The sequence below is a fragment of the Plectropomus leopardus genome, chromosome 19 (genome assembly GCF_008729295.1).
Source record: "Plectropomus leopardus isolate mb chromosome 19, YSFRI_Pleo_2.0, whole genome shotgun sequence".
Classification (NCBI taxonomy): Eukaryota; Metazoa; Chordata; class Actinopteri; order Perciformes; family Serranidae; genus Plectropomus; species Plectropomus leopardus.
In genome coordinates, this window is record NC_056481.1 from 15016174 (window position 1) to 15039974 (window position 23801).

General features: G+C 38.6%; 2 protein-coding genes across 3 annotated transcripts; both read right to left on the reverse strand.

Moving 5' to 3' along the window:
* Positions 1-380: 380 nt before the first annotated feature.
* Positions 381-9354, reverse strand: rundc3ab (RUN domain containing 3Ab). Its single transcript, XM_042508183.1, has 11 exons — positions 9193-9354; positions 5034-5149; positions 4362-4489; positions 3157-3242; positions 2978-3067; positions 2786-2866; positions 2396-2561; positions 1992-2149; positions 1720-1839; positions 925-1025; positions 381-793 (listed from the first exon to the last, which is right to left on the reverse strand). Exons 1-11 carry the CDS (start codon positions 9297-9299, stop codon positions 651-653), a joined length of 1296 nt encoding a protein of 431 aa, XP_042364117.1. The 5' UTR covers positions 9300-9354; the 3' UTR covers positions 381-650.
* Positions 9355-12904: 3550 nt separating this feature from the next.
* On the reverse strand, positions 12905-23144 carry pth3r (parathyroid hormone 3 receptor). 2 transcript variants are annotated; one of them, XM_042508274.1, is made up of 13 exons: positions 22788-23144; positions 19153-19258; positions 17226-17336; positions 16478-16602; positions 16253-16344; positions 16005-16158; positions 15520-15673; positions 15375-15435; positions 15219-15285; positions 15027-15121; positions 14751-14892; positions 13917-13958; positions 12905-13821 (listed from the first exon to the last, which is right to left on the reverse strand). In XM_042508274.1, the coding sequence occupies exons 1-13, from the start codon at positions 22851-22853 to the stop codon at positions 13354-13356; spliced, it is 1683 nt and encodes a 560-aa protein (XP_042364208.1). In that variant the 5' UTR covers positions 22854-23144; the 3' UTR covers positions 12905-13353. The 2 variants fall into 2 exon arrangements, with proteins under 2 accessions (XP_042364208.1, XP_042364207.1); XM_042508273.1 differs by having other exon boundaries at positions 16253-16347.
* Between the last annotated feature and the right edge of the window lie 657 nt (positions 23145-23801).

Genomic DNA, 23801 nt, shown 5'->3' on the forward strand with positions numbered 1-23801 from the left:
CTAAACTGTCATAACATCATAAAGTTATTTCTGTTAAATTCCAAATAATCTTCATCATAAAACCTTCTGTCCACTTTTAAACTGCACATTACAGGCCTCTCTTTTTATTTCTCTTATCATATAATATGGCAAAACATTGTTTCTGTTCCCTAAAAGGTTATAACAGCTTGTCCACCCTGCACTGCCACCATAATGCAAGAGGCAGAATAAGACACACTGACAGACTGATAAGACACAGACAAATGGACACGTACACACAGGACAACCCTACAGTGAGTTTTTATGAGTGTGACCAGTACAGACGTGACTGTAATTGCACAAAATCAAGCATGATGATGTAAGAGAGGTCAAACTTGAACCAGTTGTTTGCATTCCAGGAGGCTTAATCATGTCGAGACAGTTAAAGACAGTGAATTTGCAGGCGGCTGTCAGGCAGTACAGCAGCTATTCCTGCATCTCTGTCAGAAAGTCCGACTCAGGGAGGCTACTCTTTCACAAAGGTGTAAGTTGAGACAGTGCTCAGAGCGTAAAGGTAAAGGGACTCACGTAAGGGCCACGAAAGAGAGCATTTGTCCACCTAATAAAGTAGTCTTTCATGTTGAATTGTCTTAGAGTCAGTTCGGGGGTGGGCAGTGTTTTTTTGGCGCCCCCTAGCTGGGAGAGAGGGCAGGACTGTTCTCTGTGCTAATGTTGACCAGGCACTCACTGGACTTGAGACTCGCCAGAGACTTGCAGCTCGGGAGGGAAGCCAAGGAGCCACACAGGCCCATCATGGAGGGGGTGTAGTCCTTTTCTGGAGGGGAGGGACAGACATACAAAGATACAAAGGGAGAATAAATTCAAGTGTGTGTGTATGTGTCTGTGTGTGTGTTTACTCACTTATAATCTTACGAGAACACAATGTGTGACTGTGCAAAATTTCACCTGTGCACCAGGCTCCTCCATTGTGTTTCCCCTCAGTCCTCTGGCTTTCTGAATCCAGGCTGATTTCCACTGACAGCAGCTCTGTGCTCGGGAAACTCCTCCTTCAGGTCAACAGAGGGACAAATTAAGGGGTTAACAATACAGCAAAGAGCTCCCAGGCAGGCACTGAAATTGTGGAGTGTTTCTTTTTTTTTCAAATTGCTTTTTGTCAAAAAAAATTATAAAAAAAAATTATAAAAAAATTATAAAAAAAGATAAATAAAAAGGTCAGTTGTAATATTATGAGAAAAAAAGTCATAATTTCATGAGGACAAAGTCGAAATATTATGAGAATAAAGTTGTAATTTTCGTCATATTTTTACAAGAGGAGGGGATTTTATATTATGGAAGTAAACATATTTCCAGCAAATTATAAAACAGGCAAGAGCACAGGCAGCCTCCTTGGCAACCACTGTCCCTGGTGTCACGCTGTGCCACACACACTCATCAGATAATCAGACCTGTGTCCTCGCCTGTTTTATAGTTTGCTGGCAATATGTTAATTTCCGTAATATAATATCCCCTTCCTCGTAAAATTACAACTTTATTCTCGTAACATTACGAGTTTATCCCCAAAAAATTATGAGTTTTTTCTTGTAAAACTAGCACTTTATTTTTGTAGTATTTCAAATTTTTTCTGATGATATTATGACTTTATTCTCTAAATCCTGACTTTATTCTCGTAATATTCAGACTTTTTTTTCTCAAAATTACAACCTTATTCTCGTAATATTCTGAATAATCCATAACACAAACCTGCGGAACAGCTTGACGTCGTTTTGGCTGCTGTATGGCTGAAGAGTCGGCCACTGGTTGACCAAAGGGATGGACAGGTTCTTTGCCAGGTGGTTGGAGTCACATGGAATCAAGCTTGTCCTGACAAACATGAGGATACAATATGATGACAATGACATTTCAAATGCCTATTAAACTGAATGGTTTTTGGGATGGAAAACTTGATTTTAACCTTCATCAAATGAGGAATATATGTGTGGAACCTGGGCACTACCATCGTCTACATCACTCACAGCTGCTCCTGAAGCTCCAGGACTATGGCCTCCAGATCCTTCTTCTCCTTTGTGCTGTGGCTCTGTAGCTCCTCCAGCCGGGCCTTTAGCCTCTTGTTCTCTGTTTCTGTGTTCTTCAGCTGGGACTCACGCAGACGCACGAGCTCCTCCAGATAACCCTGACAATGCAAACCCACACTGAGTGAAAGGAAATATCCACCCCTGGACACTCACATTTGACACCTGAGATAAAGACATTATTTTGTGATGCTGTAGTTTCTGGACTGCACACTTTTCTGCAACCCTATACAGTAAATACTAAACACTCGGGTTTAGTAATTAGAAATATAGCACTTGCACTTTTTGCTCAAAGTTTCTTCAAACAATATCCACCACATTTTCAACACAAAGAGACGGCTGCACACCTTTTGAGCGTTGACGATCTTGAACCTCTGCTCCATCTTGCGACACTTTGTGCTCCAGCTCTCCTCGTCAGTGACCAGCGGGATGTAGGGGTGATCAGGGATGCTGTCGTCGCTTGTGCTGCTGTCGACACTCTGTCGATCATCATCATCACTAAGGTAATCATAGCTACAAGAAGCACAATCAGGAAAAAAATGCGAAGTTGGATCAGAGTATTTTCCAAAGGAAAAGATCTAATAACAGGATGGATCAATGTTTACTGTATACAGAAATGTATTTGTTAAGTATACAAGAGTCTAAACATTCATCTGACATTCAAAATGTATTGTTATTTTAAGTATTTGAGGAGTCACAGTGACAAAGATTTATCTATACAGTGTCAGTGAACGTACCTTTGTGTGAATTTCAAGTATGGTGTGTAGTCAATAACAGCAGCAGATTTCCCATCCAAGGCCTCTCCTTTCAGACAGAAACTACAGGAGAGAAAGCATGAAAAATTAAGATTACAAAAACCATACGTACTCATGTAAAATCGACATTTTCCAGCGTAAATTGTCACAGTTTAAAAGGCCAAGTCCCCTCACCTAAAATCTATGGCTCCGAGACCTATGAGCATCCCTGTAAGGACTGTGGCTTCCTCTCTTAACACAATGGCTCCTTCTGCATAGAACCTCCTAAAGCACAGAGACAAGTACAACCAGGTGGGAATATAGTTCTAGTGATAGGGTGATACTGCAGTATAATTTGGTGTGTGGCCTCTAACCTGGTCGTTCTGCTGTCCCTCAGAGCAGTAGCGATGTATTCAGATAGCCTCTTCTCCATCAGGGCCACTCTTATCCAGGCTCTGCCCTGAAAGAGTCACCAAGGGTTTCAAAATTAACTTAATATGGAGACTTTGCCGATTGTCAATCAGCTCTTTGTCATCGCATTGTGGGCAGTGTGTGTAGATGAATGGTGTTTGGCTTCCCCTGTGCAGCAAGGCTCAGCAAAGTTTCCCTTTAAATAGTCATATCAAACATAAAAAAAAACAACAAAACAACTTCACTCTCCATATGGCATAATATAGCATACACTTATTTCTACTGTAATTTATTTGCATTGGAAATAGGCACTGTGCCTTTTACGAGCGCTACATAAAGAATGGGAAAAGCTGCATACTTGAAACTCTAATGCAGTTATTTATTTCTATTAATATTTTTGGTTTGATTTTTGTAAGAATGTAAAAGCACAACTCATATGATAGCACTTAACAGCAATACTAAAAACATTTATCCCCAATGTGTTTCTTGAAGGAAACAACAACACAATATATGGAAATATGCAAATCAACAAAAACAAACAAATTACAATATAAGTCTGAGGAAGCCATTACCTAAACACGTTGTTTGCTGTTCAAAATGAAGATTTAATAAAGAGAAGAAGCAATTCAGCCTTCTTGTGTGCGCTGAAACTACAGATTTACAATATAAATCCATTTGTCTATCTTGCAACTCCACGTTCAGGGTTAAAATGTCCTTCCTTAAAGAAAAATCCATCAACACACCCTATAAACCTGCCTTAACTTTTGTTTTAGAAATTGTTTGGTTTTGTTTAATATGCAGGTGCAGGTTGCTCCATAAGATCCCAACACAGAAAAATGAGCTTATTGCTATTTTGCTTAAACACCAAAGAATACTAAATATAAAAAAATGTTGGCAAACTGCCATCTTCAGGATCAAGTCCCATAATCACCTGACTTGAATTTATGCTAGTGAGGAAAGGTGTTTGAAATCAGGGCAATCGATATGAAAGACCAATCCAAGGGCAGCCTTAAAACAAAAACATGTCCACATGGCAAGAAACCAACAAGCACAAACTATAAAAACAGAGGATACAAATTAAAATTGAAAATAACTGAATGTCAGATGTTTTCGTGTGTTTCCTCTGTTTTCCATTATGCTTGTTACTCAAAGTGTGTGTAGGACTTGCCTTGGCTCGTGAGGTGCTGATGTTCTCCATGCTCTCGATGCTGCTGATGCAGCTGTTGGGGACTTTGGCGCAGGCCAGACGGATGTAGTCCCAGTAACTCCTCTGCCCATCAAACCAGCTGCTGGAGCCTAAAGAGAGAGTGTGACATAAACTTTGTCGGAGGCGTTTTCTATGCTGATATGTAAAACTTTACTGTCAACACAATGTGCATTTCTTTCAGTGAACAGACGGTGGAGTCTTGGGCTAAGAGGTACAACTACAGTATGCATAGAAGCCAACGTGAAAACAGACTTATCTGTAACATGTTACGTGAATTTGAATTTACTACAGCAATGTTATACTTTTTGATACAATATTTAGAAAAATAACTAAACAAATGTTAATGCATAGAGATAATTAAATTGATTTCACCTCATGATTGATGACAAATCTCTTCTTAATTTCTTGTTTTGAATTTTTAACATTGACAAAATTTGTATGAAAAAAATCAGTCTTCTAAAAATAATAACATACTTAAGAATAATCTAAAAATTGCATTGTCAATAACAGCATTTACACATTTTCAGAATGATTCTTTTGCTTTGATGCCAAATTCAATATCTGTTCTGTGTTTTGGGGTTGTTTTTTTTGCATTTCTTAAATGTGCAGTCTATCCCAAACTTCCTTCATTACCTTTGAAACGGTGGCTGAGGATGTGTTCAAGGATGGCTGCGAAATTGATGAACTCCTCAGATGAATCATCAATGGGCTCGGCTGTGTATTTCTCTAAAAGTGTTTTTACTGAAAACCTAAAGAGGGAGAGAGAAAAAAAAGAAGTTTTAATTTGGGACTTTGGTTTGCCAGTAATAAAGTCATCATGGGAACATGTTAATCAGGGAACAGATGAATAGATTATTGCTTTCTTTGTTTCAGTTTATTGAAGGAGGAACACCTCATACCTGAAACTACGATTAAACTTTCTCCTGGATAAAAAGAAACCATGTAAGGATCGAATCATGACTGTATATTGTTGTTTGCCAACATCATGAATTTAGTGTCAGTGATAGTAAAATCTGTAAAATTGATGAAACCAAAACACTGTTTTAAAATAAACAGTATGTTTATGCCATATGTCTGTTCATTGACGCAGATTTCTGCCAAGTCACACTATGCTATTCATTTCCGGCTGACTCATCCAATTACCGTGAGAAAGACCTTTATGGAGAGCTTTCAGGAAGCTCCAACAACTCAATTGGCTTGTAACTGGATAGCTTAAATTTACGACTCCAGTGTGATGAAATACATTCACGGCTGCCTGCTTGTGATACACTTTGCTGCTACATTTTGAGTCCATGAATACATCTGGAAAAACAAAATTCAGCCAAATAACCAAGATCAATAGTTTGAAGCACAACTAGTACCTGGACACAACTTTTAATGTAATTTTAGACTCAAATATACAAACTGTTGTGGCCCCAATCTTACACATGTTCATAAATTCACCATCTTGATCTTGTTCCAATGAAAAAAATGGCAATTATGGTGGGAAGCAGCCTACTGGTGAGTGAATTTTCACTGATAAATCAGATCCTTGTCACTATTCCAAGTCATTTTGTCATTCCTGGTACCCATGCTGACACAAAGTAAGATGAACTAAATTTTTTACCGACTCCTTCCATAATATATATACCCACAGACCCCATAATCGCCCAAGCTGTTTATTTTAGTAACCATTATCCTTCTGCTGAAATGACCACTTGGTATTTCCCTGGACACTAAATAATTCAGCAGGTCTGTTTTTCTGCAAGAACCCCTGCCAAATGCTATTTGTCCACTGAGAAAAAGATGGTGCTGCGCGGTGACAGGCACCATATGGACCACAGAAACCTTGACTTCTGCAGTAGATGGAGAGAAATTTCTGATACATGTTGATCATGACTTTTAAAAACATATCATTTTACAGTACACACACACTGTCAGTTTGTGTGGTGTGTGTGTCGGTTAGACAATGCATATCCTGACGCAGGCCACTGAGGCAAGTGATTTCACTCCCCATTGTTCCAGGGGCAACAATGTCTCATTCAGCTGCTGTGACTGTGGACAGATACTGGACAATAATTGGCTGACTATCCTCAAAACGAGCACAATCCCTCGTGTTTTCACTGTATTACAGATAGGGAGGATGTAACATGACCCATATAAGCCTCTCAGTGGCTCAGCATAAGTGCAGTCTTTTTCACCTGCAGCAGATGTCTGAATATGTGTGTGCAGTGTTTGTTTAATACATACAGTATAACAAGAACATAATGTAAGACTGGCCGTGTGACTGCAGTTCACATGTCCAGTTCGAGGACTCCAGTCACATGACTTAGGCTTAAAACAGGCCCATGAAACAGATATGAGTTATTTGATGACTGGACTTCCAACTCGACTTTGACTTTCACATCAGTGACTTAAATCTTGGCAGAACGAGCAGCATATTCATGACAGAGCAAACGGATGGAGCCAGGGTTTACAAAATTATGTGCGTATATGTGTGTTTGTGTTTTAAATTCTCTATTGAAACACCAATCTGTAAAGAGAGGAGCAGTTGGGAAACAGAGGGATTGTTTAGATGCTTACCTTGATCACTTTGGTATGGAAAGACATTATTTTATCTATTGGATATTAAACATAAACTCCGTATCTAATCTGGAAAAAATACTGAAACCAAGAATATGAGACATTCACAATCTATGTTTATTTAAAGCTGCAATAATTGATTTTTTTGATGCACTGACTCTACTCACATACCTGGACATCGTAAACTATCTTGTTATGGCATGAGGGCATACATGCTGGTAATGGAGATAACAGTGCACATGCTAATTTTGGCCTTTACTTACTCCTGAGGAAAATTTCTGTCTCTTTAGCTGTTGATGTGCATGTGCATGTGCTAAAACAGCTTCCTGCTGCCCCTTTACCACTAGACAAAAAACAAATTAACATCCACTAACATCTTGCTTTTGTATTTAATAGTAAAGGTTACAATCAACATTCATTCCTGGGACAAATGACTTTGCAGTAGTCACAAGTATTTATCAGCTCTAGCTCCAATTTGCTCCTATTGGCAGCGCTAAATATATGACACCTGGGTAGACAGGGTGATTTCTGCCCCTTTTCCGTTGCTCTGCAATGATGCGCCGCCACAGAATAGCTTCTGTTGCAATCCAAAGGGCACTCAGACATTGTTAAAACTTAGTCAGCGCCACATTTTGAAGAAAAAATAACATAAAATATAAGTAACATCCATAACATTTTCACTGGCCTCCATGCTGCTATCGTTTCTTCAACTGTTTACGGCATTTTTGTGACGCCAACCGTGACACACCAACAAAAAGGCAAACTAATCCACACCAGAGCCACATACACCACTCTGATCTACTGGCAATGGATCAGGTTTTTTAGCAGGTTTTCTAGCATTTTAAAACCTGCAAGTATGCGCTTATTTGGATGAAAAACTATATGATAGAACTAACAGTAAATCAAAACTGTGAAGTTTATGACAGAAAATGAAACAAGGAGCTGAAAGATGCTAAAATGTTGAGGAGGAAAAGCAGAGTCTGATGATAACTCTCTGTGGGTTCATCACTATAAATGAACCTTATTAAATAGGGATGCATGATATTGGATTTTTATCTGATTATCTGATATGCAAATATATAATAACTCATTTGGCCAATTACTGATATTGATATATCAACTTTTTTTCCCCACCTAATTTTAATAATCACTAGGTCTCTTCTGTGGTGGAATCAACATCATATTATGCATATTCTTATCATGATGGCCTACCAGCAGATGGAGACATAAAATACAAGGCTTTTCAACATAAGTAATTTTAATTTATTGTGCAAAATAAGAAAAGTACTTCCACTTGGGGCTGTTGTTTTGTACCTGCTCATTTTATTAATAAAAAATGAAAAATATCGGTTTATGATATTGGCAGAAATCAGAATGTTGGCTAATTCCAGGATTTCATTTTATATATCAGCCAATATCAATGACGTACCGATATAATTGTGCATCCTTACTTTTTAATAAAACATATGCATTTGATCCACTGTTACTGTAATACTATCGATTATAGCAGCTGTAAATTTGCTACTAAATAACTTTAACTGTCCAGCATCTCTGGAAATGACAAAAATGTTATATTTCTCCCTAGTAAGTTACAGAATAAATGCATGTAAACATACTAATAAGAATTTTTTTGTATGTTTTTGCATAGTATAGCCTTCCCTGGTGGGTTATGCCTGCATGTCCACCGTGTTTATGTCTATATCTGTTAAAGCTCCACAAAGGACAGTTCAATATAAGCCTCTATCCAAAAGCCACACATGGTCAAATGAGGACTTAATGTACAGGCCTTGTACTGCCTCCCTGCCCTGACTCCCTGGGGTGCCAGCTAGTCCTTGCCCCAGGAAGGTTGTCGTCATAGCAACCACGCCATCAGCGGGGAGAAATTAAATCACAGTGACAAAGATGACACTGCTAAACTCACACAGAGAGGCAGTCTGTCTGTAGATTGTCAGATTTTGTATATTTAAACAAATAACATCTGTAACAGCAGGCTAATGGCAGGCTCCCTGTCTGTACAGGCCCACTGTCGGTACAGAGTTCATTATAAGGACTTATTATGAGTATGACGTAAGCGTGCATGTCAAATATGCCTTATGTACATCATATTATTTATCTACGGTAATGATATGAACACCAGGGCCAATTTGTTGTTTAAACAAGACATAATATAAACCACCACTTACTTATCAGAGCACAGACACTTTAACAGTCTCTCTGACAAAAAACTGACCTGCAGACGGTGATGAGGTTTTTTCGCTCCACCGCCACGTTTCGCAACGACGCTTTTTTCGAGACATCTCCCATGGCCATCGCTGCCTGCACACAGCCGGACTCCATCCAGGAGGAGGCAGCCCTGAAATCAAAGGACCCCTCCCAGTCGGCCACCGGCCCTCCTCATTCACTCCTGGACGCCACAGAGGATGCTGCTGCTGCTGCTGCTGCTGCTGCTGCCCGCATCAGAGCCGCTGACAGCCGGCGGCGCTGCTTTGTCTCACGGCGGAGGACACGCACCTGGAGACATCAGAACATGCAGTGTGGTGTTTTTATTATTACTCGTATACACAGAGGACTGGATCGCATCTGCTCTCTCTCTCTCTCTCTCTCTCCCTCCGCCCACATTTTGACTTCATCATGACGTCACTGGGTCATTTCTCATCATGCACCCTGCACGAGACGAATAGGCTATGTGTGTTTGAGTGACATGTGCACCCAAATAGCCTCTTCCCAGCCCATGGATGTATAATAAGGAACATGGCTGTAACATTTTTGTTGCGCATATAATGACACAATAGGCTGGAAACCCCCAAAACACTGACATACATTACGTCTAATAACAAAGTGCTAAATATTTATTATGCATACTATATATAGGCTAAGCTTTTGCAGTTTTTAAATTTACTGTTACCCCAAATATTTAAATTATTGTTGTGATGTTATTTTTTTTTTACTATGTTGTCCTTTATTTGTCCAAATTTTTTGATTATATTGTTTTGGCTGTGTGTTTATGTGTATTACTTGCCTGTTCGAACATTAAAATGAATTAAAAAGACATTAAAAAAAATTTACTTTGCATTGTGGAATTAATAGCTTAAACATTAAAAAAAATCTTAAACTTAACTGACTTAATACTTGCACTACTGTTATTCAAACCCAAAGAGCTTTTATTTTCAAGTCATGTAAATGTCCCACAGTTTCCAAAGATACCAAATATTTCAAGTTGAATTTGGGGGAAATGTTTTCTTTTAAAAGAATGGAGTCTTGTTGAACATAATATATCTTCAATAAAGAGTTGACACAAGACGGTACAGTACATATAACACTGTCAGACAGTGCGGCATAACATTTTTTTCAAACCTTAAAAATAAAAATTAAATAAAAGGGAAAGTGTATGTCTGTATATTAAGAAGTCAATTTATTAGCAGTATATTGCAGAAGATACCAATAATTTTTGCCTTTATATAGTGTATAAGATTATTTATATAATTATTTATTCTATAGGTGCTCTGTGGTCATATGCTGTAAGTAAAATAAATTGCAACACAATATGAAAATGCTGAGATACTCCATATTTTGCACTACTTTTATTTATTTTTATTATGTTTTTAAAAAATATATTTAAATATACGCCTTCTCTTTATGGGACATTGCACCTATATTTTGTAAGCGTCACATCTGTCCATCAAAGAGCTTTTTTGTACATGGTAGCATTGTGATTACGTGTTGTGACTCAAAGTTTAATTTCTCATTCGACAAAAGCCTCTGTAAATGGGTTTACAGCACAATAAGAGTGATATCATCACATCCAGCAGCACCACCACAGTCATCATTTCCTTCTGCTGTAATTTCCGATCAGCCTCCCTCAACTCTCCTCCCTCCCTTCTGTTTTCTCCTCCTGCTATCAGAGGAGGGGGTCATGTATCTGGAGCTGAACTGATTCTTCTGTAAGGTGTGACACTTTGCTCTCCAACCTTTCCTCTAATGAGCCGACAGCTGGTTACCACCATACGACGCTGGGTGGGGGTTGTGGTTTTTTTTGTCCCGGTGGAGGAGCGATCACTCATGCATATCTGTGTCTTGTGCTCCATATGTGTAGAAACCTCGTGCTTCTGTTCTGATGACAGTCTGAGCTGTGTATGTAATCTAAATTGAGATTAAGGAGTAAACGGATGTAATACATGGAGACAACAATGCTTAATAGCTTAGTTACCCTCAACAGAAAACACTGATATTCAAAATTTGATTTAGGTCTTATTGCTTGTTATAAGATGACTCATGGGCTAAACTATTTAATATCATGTTCATGCTGATAAGTTCTTGGATTGGTTGGGAGAGATTTTTTTATGACAGATTTTATTTATCACCAGCATTAGAACAAACATCAGGGAGATGAGAACTACTCTCAGTGACAGAAACCATCTTTGGGAAAAAAAAGTATTTAGCGTGTACTTTGAGTTTTGTATCTTAATGGCCTAAAAGTCAATTCATTTCATTTCATGTGATTTCTCATGCGGCAAAACCAGCTGACATTTAACTTGCAATGTTTTCATTTTGGCAACAGGGGGCAGGTTTACATCCAGTATCTTCTGCCAGCACTTAAAGGGACAGTCTACTGACTAAAACTGCACTTTTATAAGTTCAGGGATTCAAAAGAGATCGATAGAAAGAAAGAAAAAGGAATGGTCAAAATTGCAGCAGCAGGGGTAAAGAGCAAACACTTTAACTTTACATATTTTATGCAATAAAACAATGCACATCACTTTGTTTTTTTCCAGTGGTAATACACAGTGCATGATACAGGTAGTATGATAAATAAACAGATGGAAGATGCAGTAGGTTTGCTCATGTATTTCTGAACTTTGATGGTAGTTGTTTTTCTACTACCTGGATTTGTTGTGTTGAACCTTGAACTTTGCACTCTTGTTGCTGACTTCCATTAATGTTGGTGTACTCAGTGTCAGTCTGATCAAATACACAGATGGAACAGAAAGCCTTCGTGCGCTCTGCTCTAGCCACTTGGAATAGTCTGCAAAAGGAAATTAAAGTGATGAATATGATATCTCCGGCTGAAGTCAAGACCGCTGTGAATTCTGATAAATGACTCCATTCTTAATTTAGCCCTCGTTTATTATTATGAGATTATTATTAGATACTAGAATGAGGGGATCTTTATGTGTTAAAGTGCTACCAACCTGAAATCACTTTTTTTCACACACAGAACTAAGAAGTAGTAGATAAATCAATTCCATTCACTTTAGTTATATTTAATTCACTTTATTTAGACTCTCAAGGCATATTTCCCAAACACTTATTAAATTATAGTTATCTTACACTGTACATATCCTATAAACACAGATATTTCTGGACACCTAAACGAACCTAAAACATTTACAGGTACAACTTCCTGTCTGTTTACCTTGTGAATACTGGTGGCTTGTGCTGCAGGTTTGTCGCTCATGCTCGAGGTCTGCAAACAGCTCAGGTGCCTGCGGCTCCAAGCCGTTGCCTGAGGGGAGCGTGTGAAATTCTGAACAGTGTTGTGAGGGCGTTCGGGGCAGAGGTTACACGGAGGAAGGGGTTGGGGTTTGGCCTGCAAGGGGCAAAAGGTTTGTGCATCAGCCCTCAGGGTCTTTTCAGACTGATAAATAGGGCTGTGTAGACAACATAGAAAACAAGAAAGAAGTAGAGACTTTACCTGTCTAGACATGCTGTCTGGACACAACTAGCTGTTTAAAATAATCAAATGTGCACAGTTAGCTCAGTAAATGAATACTAAATGATGCATCCTTCATCATAAATGCATGGCTGATAAGTATGAACATCAATATTTGGGAAAAGTGAGTATTGCTACAGCAAATTCATAGACTTCAGCTGCTCAGACACACACACACACACACACACACACACACACACACACACACACTCGTAAGTACAGTTTGAATTGGGGTCAGCCAGTCTGGCTGGAAAATCAAACACAGGAAAGATGTGAAAAGGGAGATGAATCACAGAAAATGTCTCCCTTGTTTAAACATCCAGTTCTGTCCTTTGACTTCTCTAAATTCCCTGCAGCATCACATCTTCACTGATTATCAGGCCTTATTCTATCTTTCACAATAATTAAACGCATATTTAAATTAATGTACAATTCACACAAAAATGAAACAGATCCACTGGAAATCTGTCACTTTCGAGAGTGAAAGTTCTGGTTTGACCTTCAAAGAAGTTTAACCTTAACACAAGTAAAGCCTTAGTTTGTCCGCTCTGGTTATGGTCACCAGGCCTGCAAATTAACATTGAGGTTTTACAAATAAACACTCTAGTCAGGTGAAGTCAGAAAAAGTCATCCCCGTCATCTGCCTTGAGTTCAACACCTCACTCAAGTTCATCGAAACAGTCACAAGATGGTCTCCAGCTCTTTCAGAGATAAGCAGCTGTCTGGATCTTCTGTTCCAGGAGTTCGAACCGGAGATGCTCCATGACTTTTGGTGTCATGATTTCCCTTGCTGGCTCTGGCATGCCTGGCAAAAACTCCAGTTTCCGTCCCCTCTGGTTTCTGCATGGCCAGCTCTGAGGTCTCAGTATCACCGGGCATGTATCCAGGCAGGCTGGTGTTTGGGTGGAGAGAGCCGTACCGTGCTGGCCTAACCCCTGACCCTGCACCACCAGAGCCCACTACACCTCCAGTGAAGGAGAGGGCTCTGGGATTGGCAGCAGACAAACTGACACTGTGGGTGGTGGTGTGTGACATCATGCCGCCATAGTAACAGCTGCCTCCGCCACCGCTGCTAGTCATCCTGGCTTTCTGTTTAAGGTCAAGAGCGAGGCTGCGTCTTAACCACGCCTTCTTGACCTCCGCCTGCACCTGAGAACAGAAACAAAAACAAACAGAAAATTTATCTTTCTTTTTTTATCAGAGTAAAAATGAATTTTAACTTTAAAACAAAATGAGTTTATTACCTCTCCATTGCAGAAACAGTAGATAAATGCCACAAAAAAGCCCTGGAAACATGAAATTAAGATTCTGTCAAAAAGGAGTGAAACACATTTTTGTAAATATATTGCATTTAAATACTGATAAAGCATATATTCAGTTACCTAAAAAAAAAAAAAAAAAACCTCTGTCTGAGACAAATAAATCTGAATAACCCTTTAACGTTTTTCTCAAATGTTTGGTAGAGTACATTTTGAGTCATCATATCTTCATGAAAAATGTGTCAAAATCAACTTAACCTGACTGAGCCATCTCTACCATTTGGTTTAGGTTTGTTATGCTAAAAAAATCCACTACATGTCACTCTGTCTTTAAACAGCTGGCCTTTTCAATCCACCTCTTACAGGAAGTTAGTAACAAGAAAAATCACACCAGACATGAGGGCTCTGTGTGGTGGGATTTTCAAAGGTGGGCATAAATATTTGACCTGTCATAGTTTGGGAAAATAAGGGTCAAACTTTTTTTTTTAACATGCATTACCAAACTGATTATTTGGCCTTCTATAGTAAAGGTAGTGAAGCTAAGTGAAGCTAAGATATAAGTGAACTTCTGATCAGTCATCGTTATTATAGGATGCATTTAATGTTATCCATTATATAAACAGAGAAAAAAAATCATTACTATCATTTTTTTTACAGCATTTGTGACTGTTTTATAATTGAGAAAAAAAGACAGACTTCTAGCTTTTAACAACATGGAACCTTTGAGCCTTAAAAAAAAAAACAGAAAAGTAAAACAATAAAAATAGTAGTTTGAGTTAACTCTTGCATTTCAAAAGTTGAATGAATGTGTTTTCTGACCTGGGATGAATTGAAGAACATCTCATAATGCATTTGCACCTGCCACAGCAGCCCGGTGACCTCAGTGTAGGGAAGAGCCATGAACACCATGTAGTGAACTCCAAACAAGGGCATGAGGACTAATGTGGACTTGAGTAGCTTCCTGCAGGTAAAGACGGTAAACATTTGTGTATTGATTTAATGTTTGTAAAAACTCTCTTGTTAAAGGACTGTAGGTTAAGAGTTGTTGGAGAGATTCTCAGGGAAATTTTGCTTTAAGAGGAAAACAAATATTACCTGTATTGCTGCCGAGGGTCCAATTTACCAGTGTTTGTTTCCCACAGTTTGGAGGCCAGTACACGAATTATGTTGACGAAGAGAAGGAAATTCACCTGCAGGGGCAGCGTGTACAGTAAGGCCACAGCTGTGTATATAAATTAATTAATCTATTGAAATGTTAATAGTATTAAAAAAATAAAAATGTCTTACAACAATGGCTGCCAGAATGGGAACCTGATAGATCCACTTCAGATTTCCTGCACTGATGTCCCAACACCTGAAAGCAGAGACACAAGAGTTAAAGTGAGAATTTGTGATACAGGTGTTATGTAAATATTAGACAGATGAACACATCACATGACTCACTGCGTGTCTGCCAGCGACGCTCGTGCGCTGACCCAGACGGATACAAACACAGCTGGAACACCTACAGGGAACGGAGAGAAAAATCTCTTGAATTTACTGTTAGCTCTGTATGTGACAACAAAGTATCTGGTCTGATGCAGCTTACCCCAGCCGATGATGGTGAGGGCCCACAGGTAGTTCTTGTCAGAGAGGAAGGCCATGAAGATGAGGCTGTGTAGGTATAAGCCCTCCACCAGGATCCAGTAATGATTGGTCGCCAGGAAATAAAAGAAGAGTGTAACAGCAACTTTACAGCCGGCCTGAGGACACACAGGAGCACAAAAAGGAAACATCTAAACAGGCCATGAAGTGCTTAAAAGAGTATTAACTCTGTGTGAAAAAATACAATAATATAGAGTATTTTCATGTTTTTTGGTTTGTTTGTTTTTAAAAGGTTTTAATAGTTAGGTATTCAGGGATATCCACCTATTTGCTTTGTGGCAAGAGTTAAGATAACAAAATTGATTCCCATCTTGTGTCTGTGCTGTAAATATGAGCCCTTGGTCAGCAGTCACTTAGCATAGAAAAAAAATAGAATAATAGAAACAAAACTGTATAAATTGATATAAATATAACAATCATAAAGCTTACCATATGAGGCTTCTGTGCAGTGAACTCAGGCTCAGCCTCTCTGTCTTCAGATATGGAGTAAAGCACGGCGTCCTTCACAAAAATGCTGACAGCTCGACATATGAAGGAGGTGAAGAGGTGAATGTGGATGTAATTGCGTGTGCAGTGGAGACGCCTGAAACGATCGCACAAATACTTTCAGTTGTACATCACAGAAGATGGAGACGGTGAATACTCAAACTTGTGGATATGTGGTTTCGGTCGCTCACTTGAAATAGCAGAGGATGGAGACTGCCACCAGCAGCGATGCTAGAGAAATGGAGTAGCCAACAGTGTACATGAGGTGGAGTCTCTCAAACACCTTCTGAAGCAAATAAAAACATGCTTAGAGTGTGCATTTGAACAAATGCATTAGACTTTGGCCAGCGGTCAAACACCAGCAGGTCCGCATATTCTGCAAACATCAGGAGCTCAACACATGCACATGTACATACCTCCTCCTGGCTCCTGTGGTTGGAGGTCAAGTATGTGGTGCACTCGGTGTAGTTAGCCCAAGTGCGGTTGATACTTGGCACCTGCTCCCAGTTCCCCGACACGTCACAGTGGCGGTAGGCTCGTCCTAACATTTATCAAAACAGTCTGTGATACAACTGGCAATTTGTAATCCGCATACAGTTTTTTTTTTTTTTACCCGTGTCTGTATTAGGGTCGATGGATATTGGTTTTTCAGGGTTGATACTGATAACAATTATTAGTAGTTAATGAGACCAATTCACCAACATTTGGAACCAATGTGCATTTACAATAAAAATTGAAAATATTTCTGTCAATATTTAGAATATGGAATATAACAAACTCCAACACAAAACGTTATTTAAATGTTTTTAGCAAATTTTGAATTAAAACTGAAAAAAACGGAAAAGTTCAACATGATATACAGCAAGCTCCCAGCAACTTTTGAATGAATAAAAATAGCTTCCTGAGGTTTTAAAAAATAAAAGTTCCTCTCATGCAAAGACTTTCTTTGCACTTTTTGATTTATCAGTTTTATCAGCCTTCATTAAAATAAAATGCCTATACAGATAATCAGCAAAATGCCAAATATTGGCACCAATACTCGGCCAGGCCAATAATCTGTCGACCACTGATCTGTTTAACGCAAAGCTCCCCTACACACTACACACTTAGAGCACACATCAGGAAGAGGCTACTGTAATATTTCTGACTCTTAAGCTCTCGCACCTCTGTGGTTGAAGTCGTAGATGTACTCTGGACACAGCACTGACACCAGCTGACCCGCTCTGCTCCTCGGCCAGCAGATGATCCCGTCCCACTCTGGGATACAGTCACTTTCTTCACAAAAAAATGGGAAACAGCTGTTAGTTATGTAGAGCTATAGTTTTAGTTTTCCTACAGACTTATGTGCACCATGAAGGCATGAAACCGGCCCACTTACTATATAGGTATCTCTCAGTTGAAAGACACATGGCACTATTATACTTTTGTTCATTTTATCCAAATACAGGTGCACGATGCAAATTTAGGCTGCAGTATGCCTATCAGTGGTTGAAAAGGTATTTCGATCGTTCAAGTACCAATACAACATTGTAAAAGTATTCCATTACAAGTAAAAAAAATCCTGCATGATAATGTTTATCTATGTGAAAATAAGCGGCAAATAAAGTATTAACAGTTGAAGTACTCATTATGCATATTGACCCCTTTCAGAGTCATATTATTAGATCATACGACATTTTTACTTACACATTAATGTGCAAACAGAATTTTAATGTTATTACCAGTCAGGGGACAGCTAAATTTTGTTTTTTTAAATGTCTTTTTTAATCTAATTACTCACGTCCTGTTTTACATAAAAAAGGTTGAAATTTCTTTTACAAAGGGTGACAATATTTGTAAGGTCTTAGGTATCAGAACAATACAACATGTAAAAATGTATAAAAAGTAAATCAAAACAAATTAAAATAATAATACCAGCACTGAAAATAAGCAATGTAAATAAGATTATCGTGTCAAAATAAAAGTAAACATGGGTTACATATAAGTTCACCTTACAAAAGCATACATATTCAGTCCAATATCCATTATGAAATACACATAATATTTATCAAAGAGTAGAAAATCAAAAGTTACTGTTAATTTTTCTCATTTTAAAGAAGTCTGTTAAGCTAACTTTAAAGACTTTAGATACTGCAGGATAGTTAAATTCATGCATCATGTCTCTTAAACCTAAGATATGTTTTGGATGAAAACTTCAATGTTAAACATAAAAAGGAGCTTTCAGTTAAATGTAGTACAGTAGTGAGTACTTTGAGTAAATATACTTGACTGTTAAGGTCACCCCTGAAGCCTACATTAACTTTATTAAAGCAAATCTGTTTGAATTGAAGTGCTTGAAGAAAATACAACGTGCATCACAGGTTTAATGGTCTCCTGTCATATGTACACTTATGTTTGTCATTGTGTATTTTATGAGAGTGTTTTGTATGATATCTGTGAACAGAAGAGTCAGTGTGGATCTGTTGTCCACTGTGCCTCCCTTTCACATGCCTAGTGGGACTCTGTCTTACATAATTCCTCCCCGGATAGATCACTGAAGCAATTTATTATCAGCTTCTGCGTCATAATGTGAGTGAAAATTGCCCTGCTATTGTCCGCAGCTAAATTCAACTCTGTAATCACACAGATAGTGCTGAGCAGGATATTAGATAGATTTTATATCTGATCCTAAATAAATAATTGATGTAATAAATACGGTTTCTGATTATATAGTTGGACATGCACTCACTGATCTCTTGTGTTTTTTTATAGCAACACTGGATATGCTTGTAAAAGGACCTTACTTTACCTAACAGGGAGAGATTTTGAATATTTTGAAAGGGGAAAAAAACAGTATTATAAGAATAAAATTTTTTTTTACCTGAAGTAAAGGTTAAAATATGAGCTTTTAGCTGAATTGTTTGTCTTAAGTAAAAGCATTCTGAACTCATGAAGCCAATTCATTGATAAAAGTTTCAAAAGTATCTATTTTAGGCTGTTTCAATACAGTTTGTTGTACTCCTTTATGGGTTAACTAACGTTGGGATCGAACTTTGCGGACAGAATAACTGAGAAATAAAATGAATAAAATTATCAAAAGCAGCACACAAACCTTTTACCAGAAGCATTTGTGCCTGGATGTTCCTCTCACATTTGGCGTGAGCACCAATCAGGACGTAGATCTGCTCATCTCGTGTAATGACATCATCAGAGTCTATCTGTATAAAGCAGATAAGAGAGAGACGTCAAACAGGAAGACCTCATTTAAACGTGAAAATTGGTTATAATGTATCTGCAGGCATCTGATTGAGTTTTTGGGAATTTGTTCAAGCCTCAAGAGTGTCTTCAGCTAATCTGAACAGCTACAGTTCTTGCATTTATTCATATTTTACAGCACCCAAAGACATTTAAAATCTCCAATCAGAAGTCTCTCTGAAGTCTCTTTTCAGCTAGGGCGAGCTGTCAAACACAAACACTCCCAAAGATCTGATGTGCTGCCTCCGGGTGTTGTGAAATAGCTGTGTGAGGGTGTGGTATGTCATGATCCCACGCCAACCCCCTTTTTTTCCTGTCTGCCGCTGGCCACATGGGGGCCGTGTCCTCAGGACCTCTGCCATGCTGCTGAGAGCTAATCTACACAAGCGGCTTTGTGTTTCCGAGGACATTTCACAACAGAGCAGCAAAAGTAGCAACGAGAGAACACTATTGATCTGACAAAAGAGGACGGTGAGAGAGGCAGAAAGATATAAAGTAAAAAAACAAACAACTTAAGTTGGTAAAGAAGTAGTAAAAAGACTCTATGAACAGCCTCATGACTTTATCTACTGCAGTACATATATCACAAGGGACAAATTTCATAAGAATGTCCACTTCAACTTTTGATTCTTTAAGCGCTAATTCTTCTTACTTAAAGAGTATCTTCGGTATTTTTCAACCTGGACTCTATTTTTCCCACCTTTGTGACTAGTGGGAACAACAGTTTTTATAAGTGGCCCAGTACTGAGCGAAAACGCTGCAGCTGGCAGCAGAAAAACAGGATGCCACGTAACCACATAGAGGAATAGGTACACCGTTAATTTACATCCATTAAAAGTGCTAGTTTTTACCACTGACAGGCTCAGATTATTATGATAAGTGTCTGAAATCGTTATGGAAAGGACCCTAAAGATATACCTTTTTTGTTAAAAAACAAACAAACCAGAACTTTTAGTGTAAACTGATGGTGCTCAAATACCCTGAGTGGTTACACTGCAGCCTGGTTGCTGGTCTCACTCAGTACTAGGTAAATTTTTTAAAAATATTGCTCTTTTTTAGACACAAAAAACATGGGCAAATAGAGTCCAGGTTGAAAAATACAGAACTTACCGTTTAAGTAAGAAGTATTACTGCAAATCAAAAGTTAAAATGCATATTTTTATAAAAATCCGGCCCAGATGATGGATATTACATGAGATTGTTTATACTGATGCCATTGTATTACTACTTTTATACCAACTTTAGTTGTTTGTTTCATTTTTGTTATACAATATATTTCTGCCTAATCATTTTTCTCTTTAGTCATGGGTGTTTTACTAGTATTTTTAAATTGCTGTATTGACACTTTTACTTCTGAGTACGTCTTCCACCACAGCTTCTCACCTCCTGGCAAGCTGAAGAAACTACTCACTCTTGTCAAACAGACTAAAAGCCCAACTGGAACTGTTCATGTTGACGGATATGTGATAACTAACATTCTTGGCTTAAGCCATTAAAATAAACCGCCAATGGGTGAAAAGTGTTTTCAATATTGTAGCACTCAGAAAGCTGAACAGCTATCATTTTCTACAGTGATTTGTTTTGGGAGGGGACTCTAAGCCAAAGACAATACAGACATATTGAGGAGCTCAAACCACTTGTTGTTTTATAGTGGACTGTGGGCACAGTCGAGCCGTGTTGGCAATTCATTTTAATACACGTGGATTATACAATTAGGTATTCAGCTTTTATGTCAAACAAAGTCATCCACCTGTGCCTTGACAAAACATCCTAATAATTCAATACATGCAAGTCAATACAGAGCGGTCTTTCACGTTTCTTTGTGAAGGAGCGTTTTCTGCTGACGGACAGGGAGTGTTAGCAAAACAATCAGGCGTAGCCATCTTCTGGCCTTTGTGTCATAATTGAATTTCAGTCCTCACGTGCTTCATGTAAAGTGATTTTCGGGCTGACTGAGCAGGAGGTTGTAAGTCTGCCCGAGGTCGACACTGAGGATCGACCCGGGGAAGATGAAGAGATGAGGCTCAGAGGCGACAGTGGTCATGCTTCAGTGGGTGAAAGGTTAAAGGTCAGAGCTGATGGAGGGGTTTTTGAGGGAAAGTAGACCTCAGGTAATTTGTGATGGTGGAGATTAAGCTTGTTTTTTTGTTTTGGTTTGTTTCACTGCTGCTGTTGTGATGGTTTGAAGGTTTTGGTGAAGGTTTTCTTTTCTTTTCTTTTTTTTAACAGGAGTTTTGTCTCAATCAGAGAGATAAGTTGTGTATCCTTTCTCCAAAAAGATATCCCTTAGGAAAAAAGCAGTGGGCTCAGGATTGTGTTTTGCACTATAAATGTGTGTATTGTTGTAAATTGTGTTATTTATGTTGCACCTTGATCACTGTGAAACACTCTCTCATTTTTTCTTGCACCAAGATGTATAGTAAAACGACAATAAACTCTTACTCTTTGTGTATATACTTGTGTGTGTGTTCCCTTTGCAATCGCCTCCTTTTCATATTTCCACACAACATTTTGCAGGCATTAGCAAAATACCCTATTATTTATTAGCTGTTCTGCTGTAAATGAATAGTTATTAGTTAGTTATTTAGTTAATGGTTTGTGCTGCAAAGTTATTCCATATCACCTCATTTGTTAGAAAAAGAAGAGCCACTCATTTATGTAAGGTCGCTGTTGCATGTGAATGGCTGGCACACACAAGATAAATCTAAGTCCAAAATTCAAATGATCAAAGAGACTCACAGATACATGACGTTTTCTATAGTTGGCCCAAAGTGCAGCAGTATGGGAGTAATATTTCTGACTCAGCGTTGTGTTATAGTGTAAGATATGATGCCACCGTGTGAAAGGTTTAAATTTAGAACATAAAAACCACCTTTTAGAAGTTTACACATGACTAAATGAGACTGAGAATTGAGTCAGTGCTGTGTTCATTTTATTTAAGCTGTTGATTTCTCATAAATATAAGATTTTTTTATGGCATTATACCAATCTGATGAGATGCACCAGAACTTTTGTTTGCAATCATTATAAAAAATGTTTAGGCAATGCTTATTATTATGTTTCATTCTGTCATATGCTTCTGGCATTTCATTGTTCTTAATAACATCTATGCACGTCTGTCCGGCCTGGCAGAGGGATCCCTCATCAGTTGCTCTTTCTAAGGTTTCTACTGTTTTTTTCCCCTGTTAAAGGTTTTTTTTTTGTTTTTTTGGGGGGGGGGGTCCTATCCATAAGGATGGAGAGATGTCATGTGCTGTTAAGTGCTCTGAGGCAAATTGTGATCTGTGATAATGGGCTTTATAAATAAAATTGACTTGACTTGACTAATACACGTGTTTATTTTTAAGAGACTAAAAGTAAAAGCAAAGCAAAAAAGATACTTCCTCAGACAAACTTTTGTAGATAAACTAAAACAAACCCGAAAAAAGGAAAACAACAGTTGTGAAACCCATTCAATGAATGAGGAAATCAATAACTGTTGATTACACTTACCAGTGCAGTCACTATTATGACACTGTGGAAAAGAGCCAAGGCACCAGGTCCCCACGCAGACAACATGACGTCTTTTCAACAGGGCGTTTAATTAACATCAGATCATCTCATCCTCCTCAGGTCGCACTGAAGGAACTCAAAGTTGAGAACTGTTCTCTTCTCTGGTGTCCCATTGGTGCTCCTTGTGTTTTTGTGCCTTAGGATCTTCTTGAGATTTGGGGTCTTTAGACATCCAGAAAAAAAATGTCTTCTCTCTCCGGGCTTCTCCTTGAGGCTCAGTGGACATCACTCATCAGGTTGGAGGGACCATGTGAAGTCTGTAGTGAGAGAAGAGAACAGGGGAGCACTGAGGACGAAATCTCCTCCTTTCACAGTTCTTTGGACTGTTGTCTCTCAGGGATGGGTTGGCCTTGATTGGCTGAGGCTCTCGTCTTATTTAACTCTTTGTGCTCCTCTGGTGTAGCCATCCGTCTCTGCCACCCTGTTTGTTTGTCAGACAAAGTTAGCTTTTACCATCCAGTCACACATATACTGGTCATAAGTAAATGGTTAAGAAATTTAGTACAAACAGTATGTTCCTTTTTTTATCTTGGACAGCTGATGCCATTACTAAGATGTCCTATCATCATAAATAGAAGCAGTATGATTTAATAAATTGGTCCCATGGCAACAGACCAGCATTTCTTTTCCCGTTCCCACGCTGGGATGTTATAGAGGACGCTCATACAGAGCAGACTCACATATTGTTTGTGCCAGAGGAAACTTTTAATCTCTGGTGCTAACCTCCCTGATACAGGCAGATAAAATGCATACATAAGTCATATGGGAAAGATGTATGATGTTTTGGCTTGTGTTGCTGTTATTTTGAACGTGTTTGCTGATATTCTGCAGTGGTTCTTGATCTCAACCAGAAAAACCCAGGGGGCCTCCAAGAGATTTCAGGTTCCCATGGTTCATGATTTATTACAATTTTTGCTATTTCGATGCAACCTACATTGAAAGGGAAAGATTTTG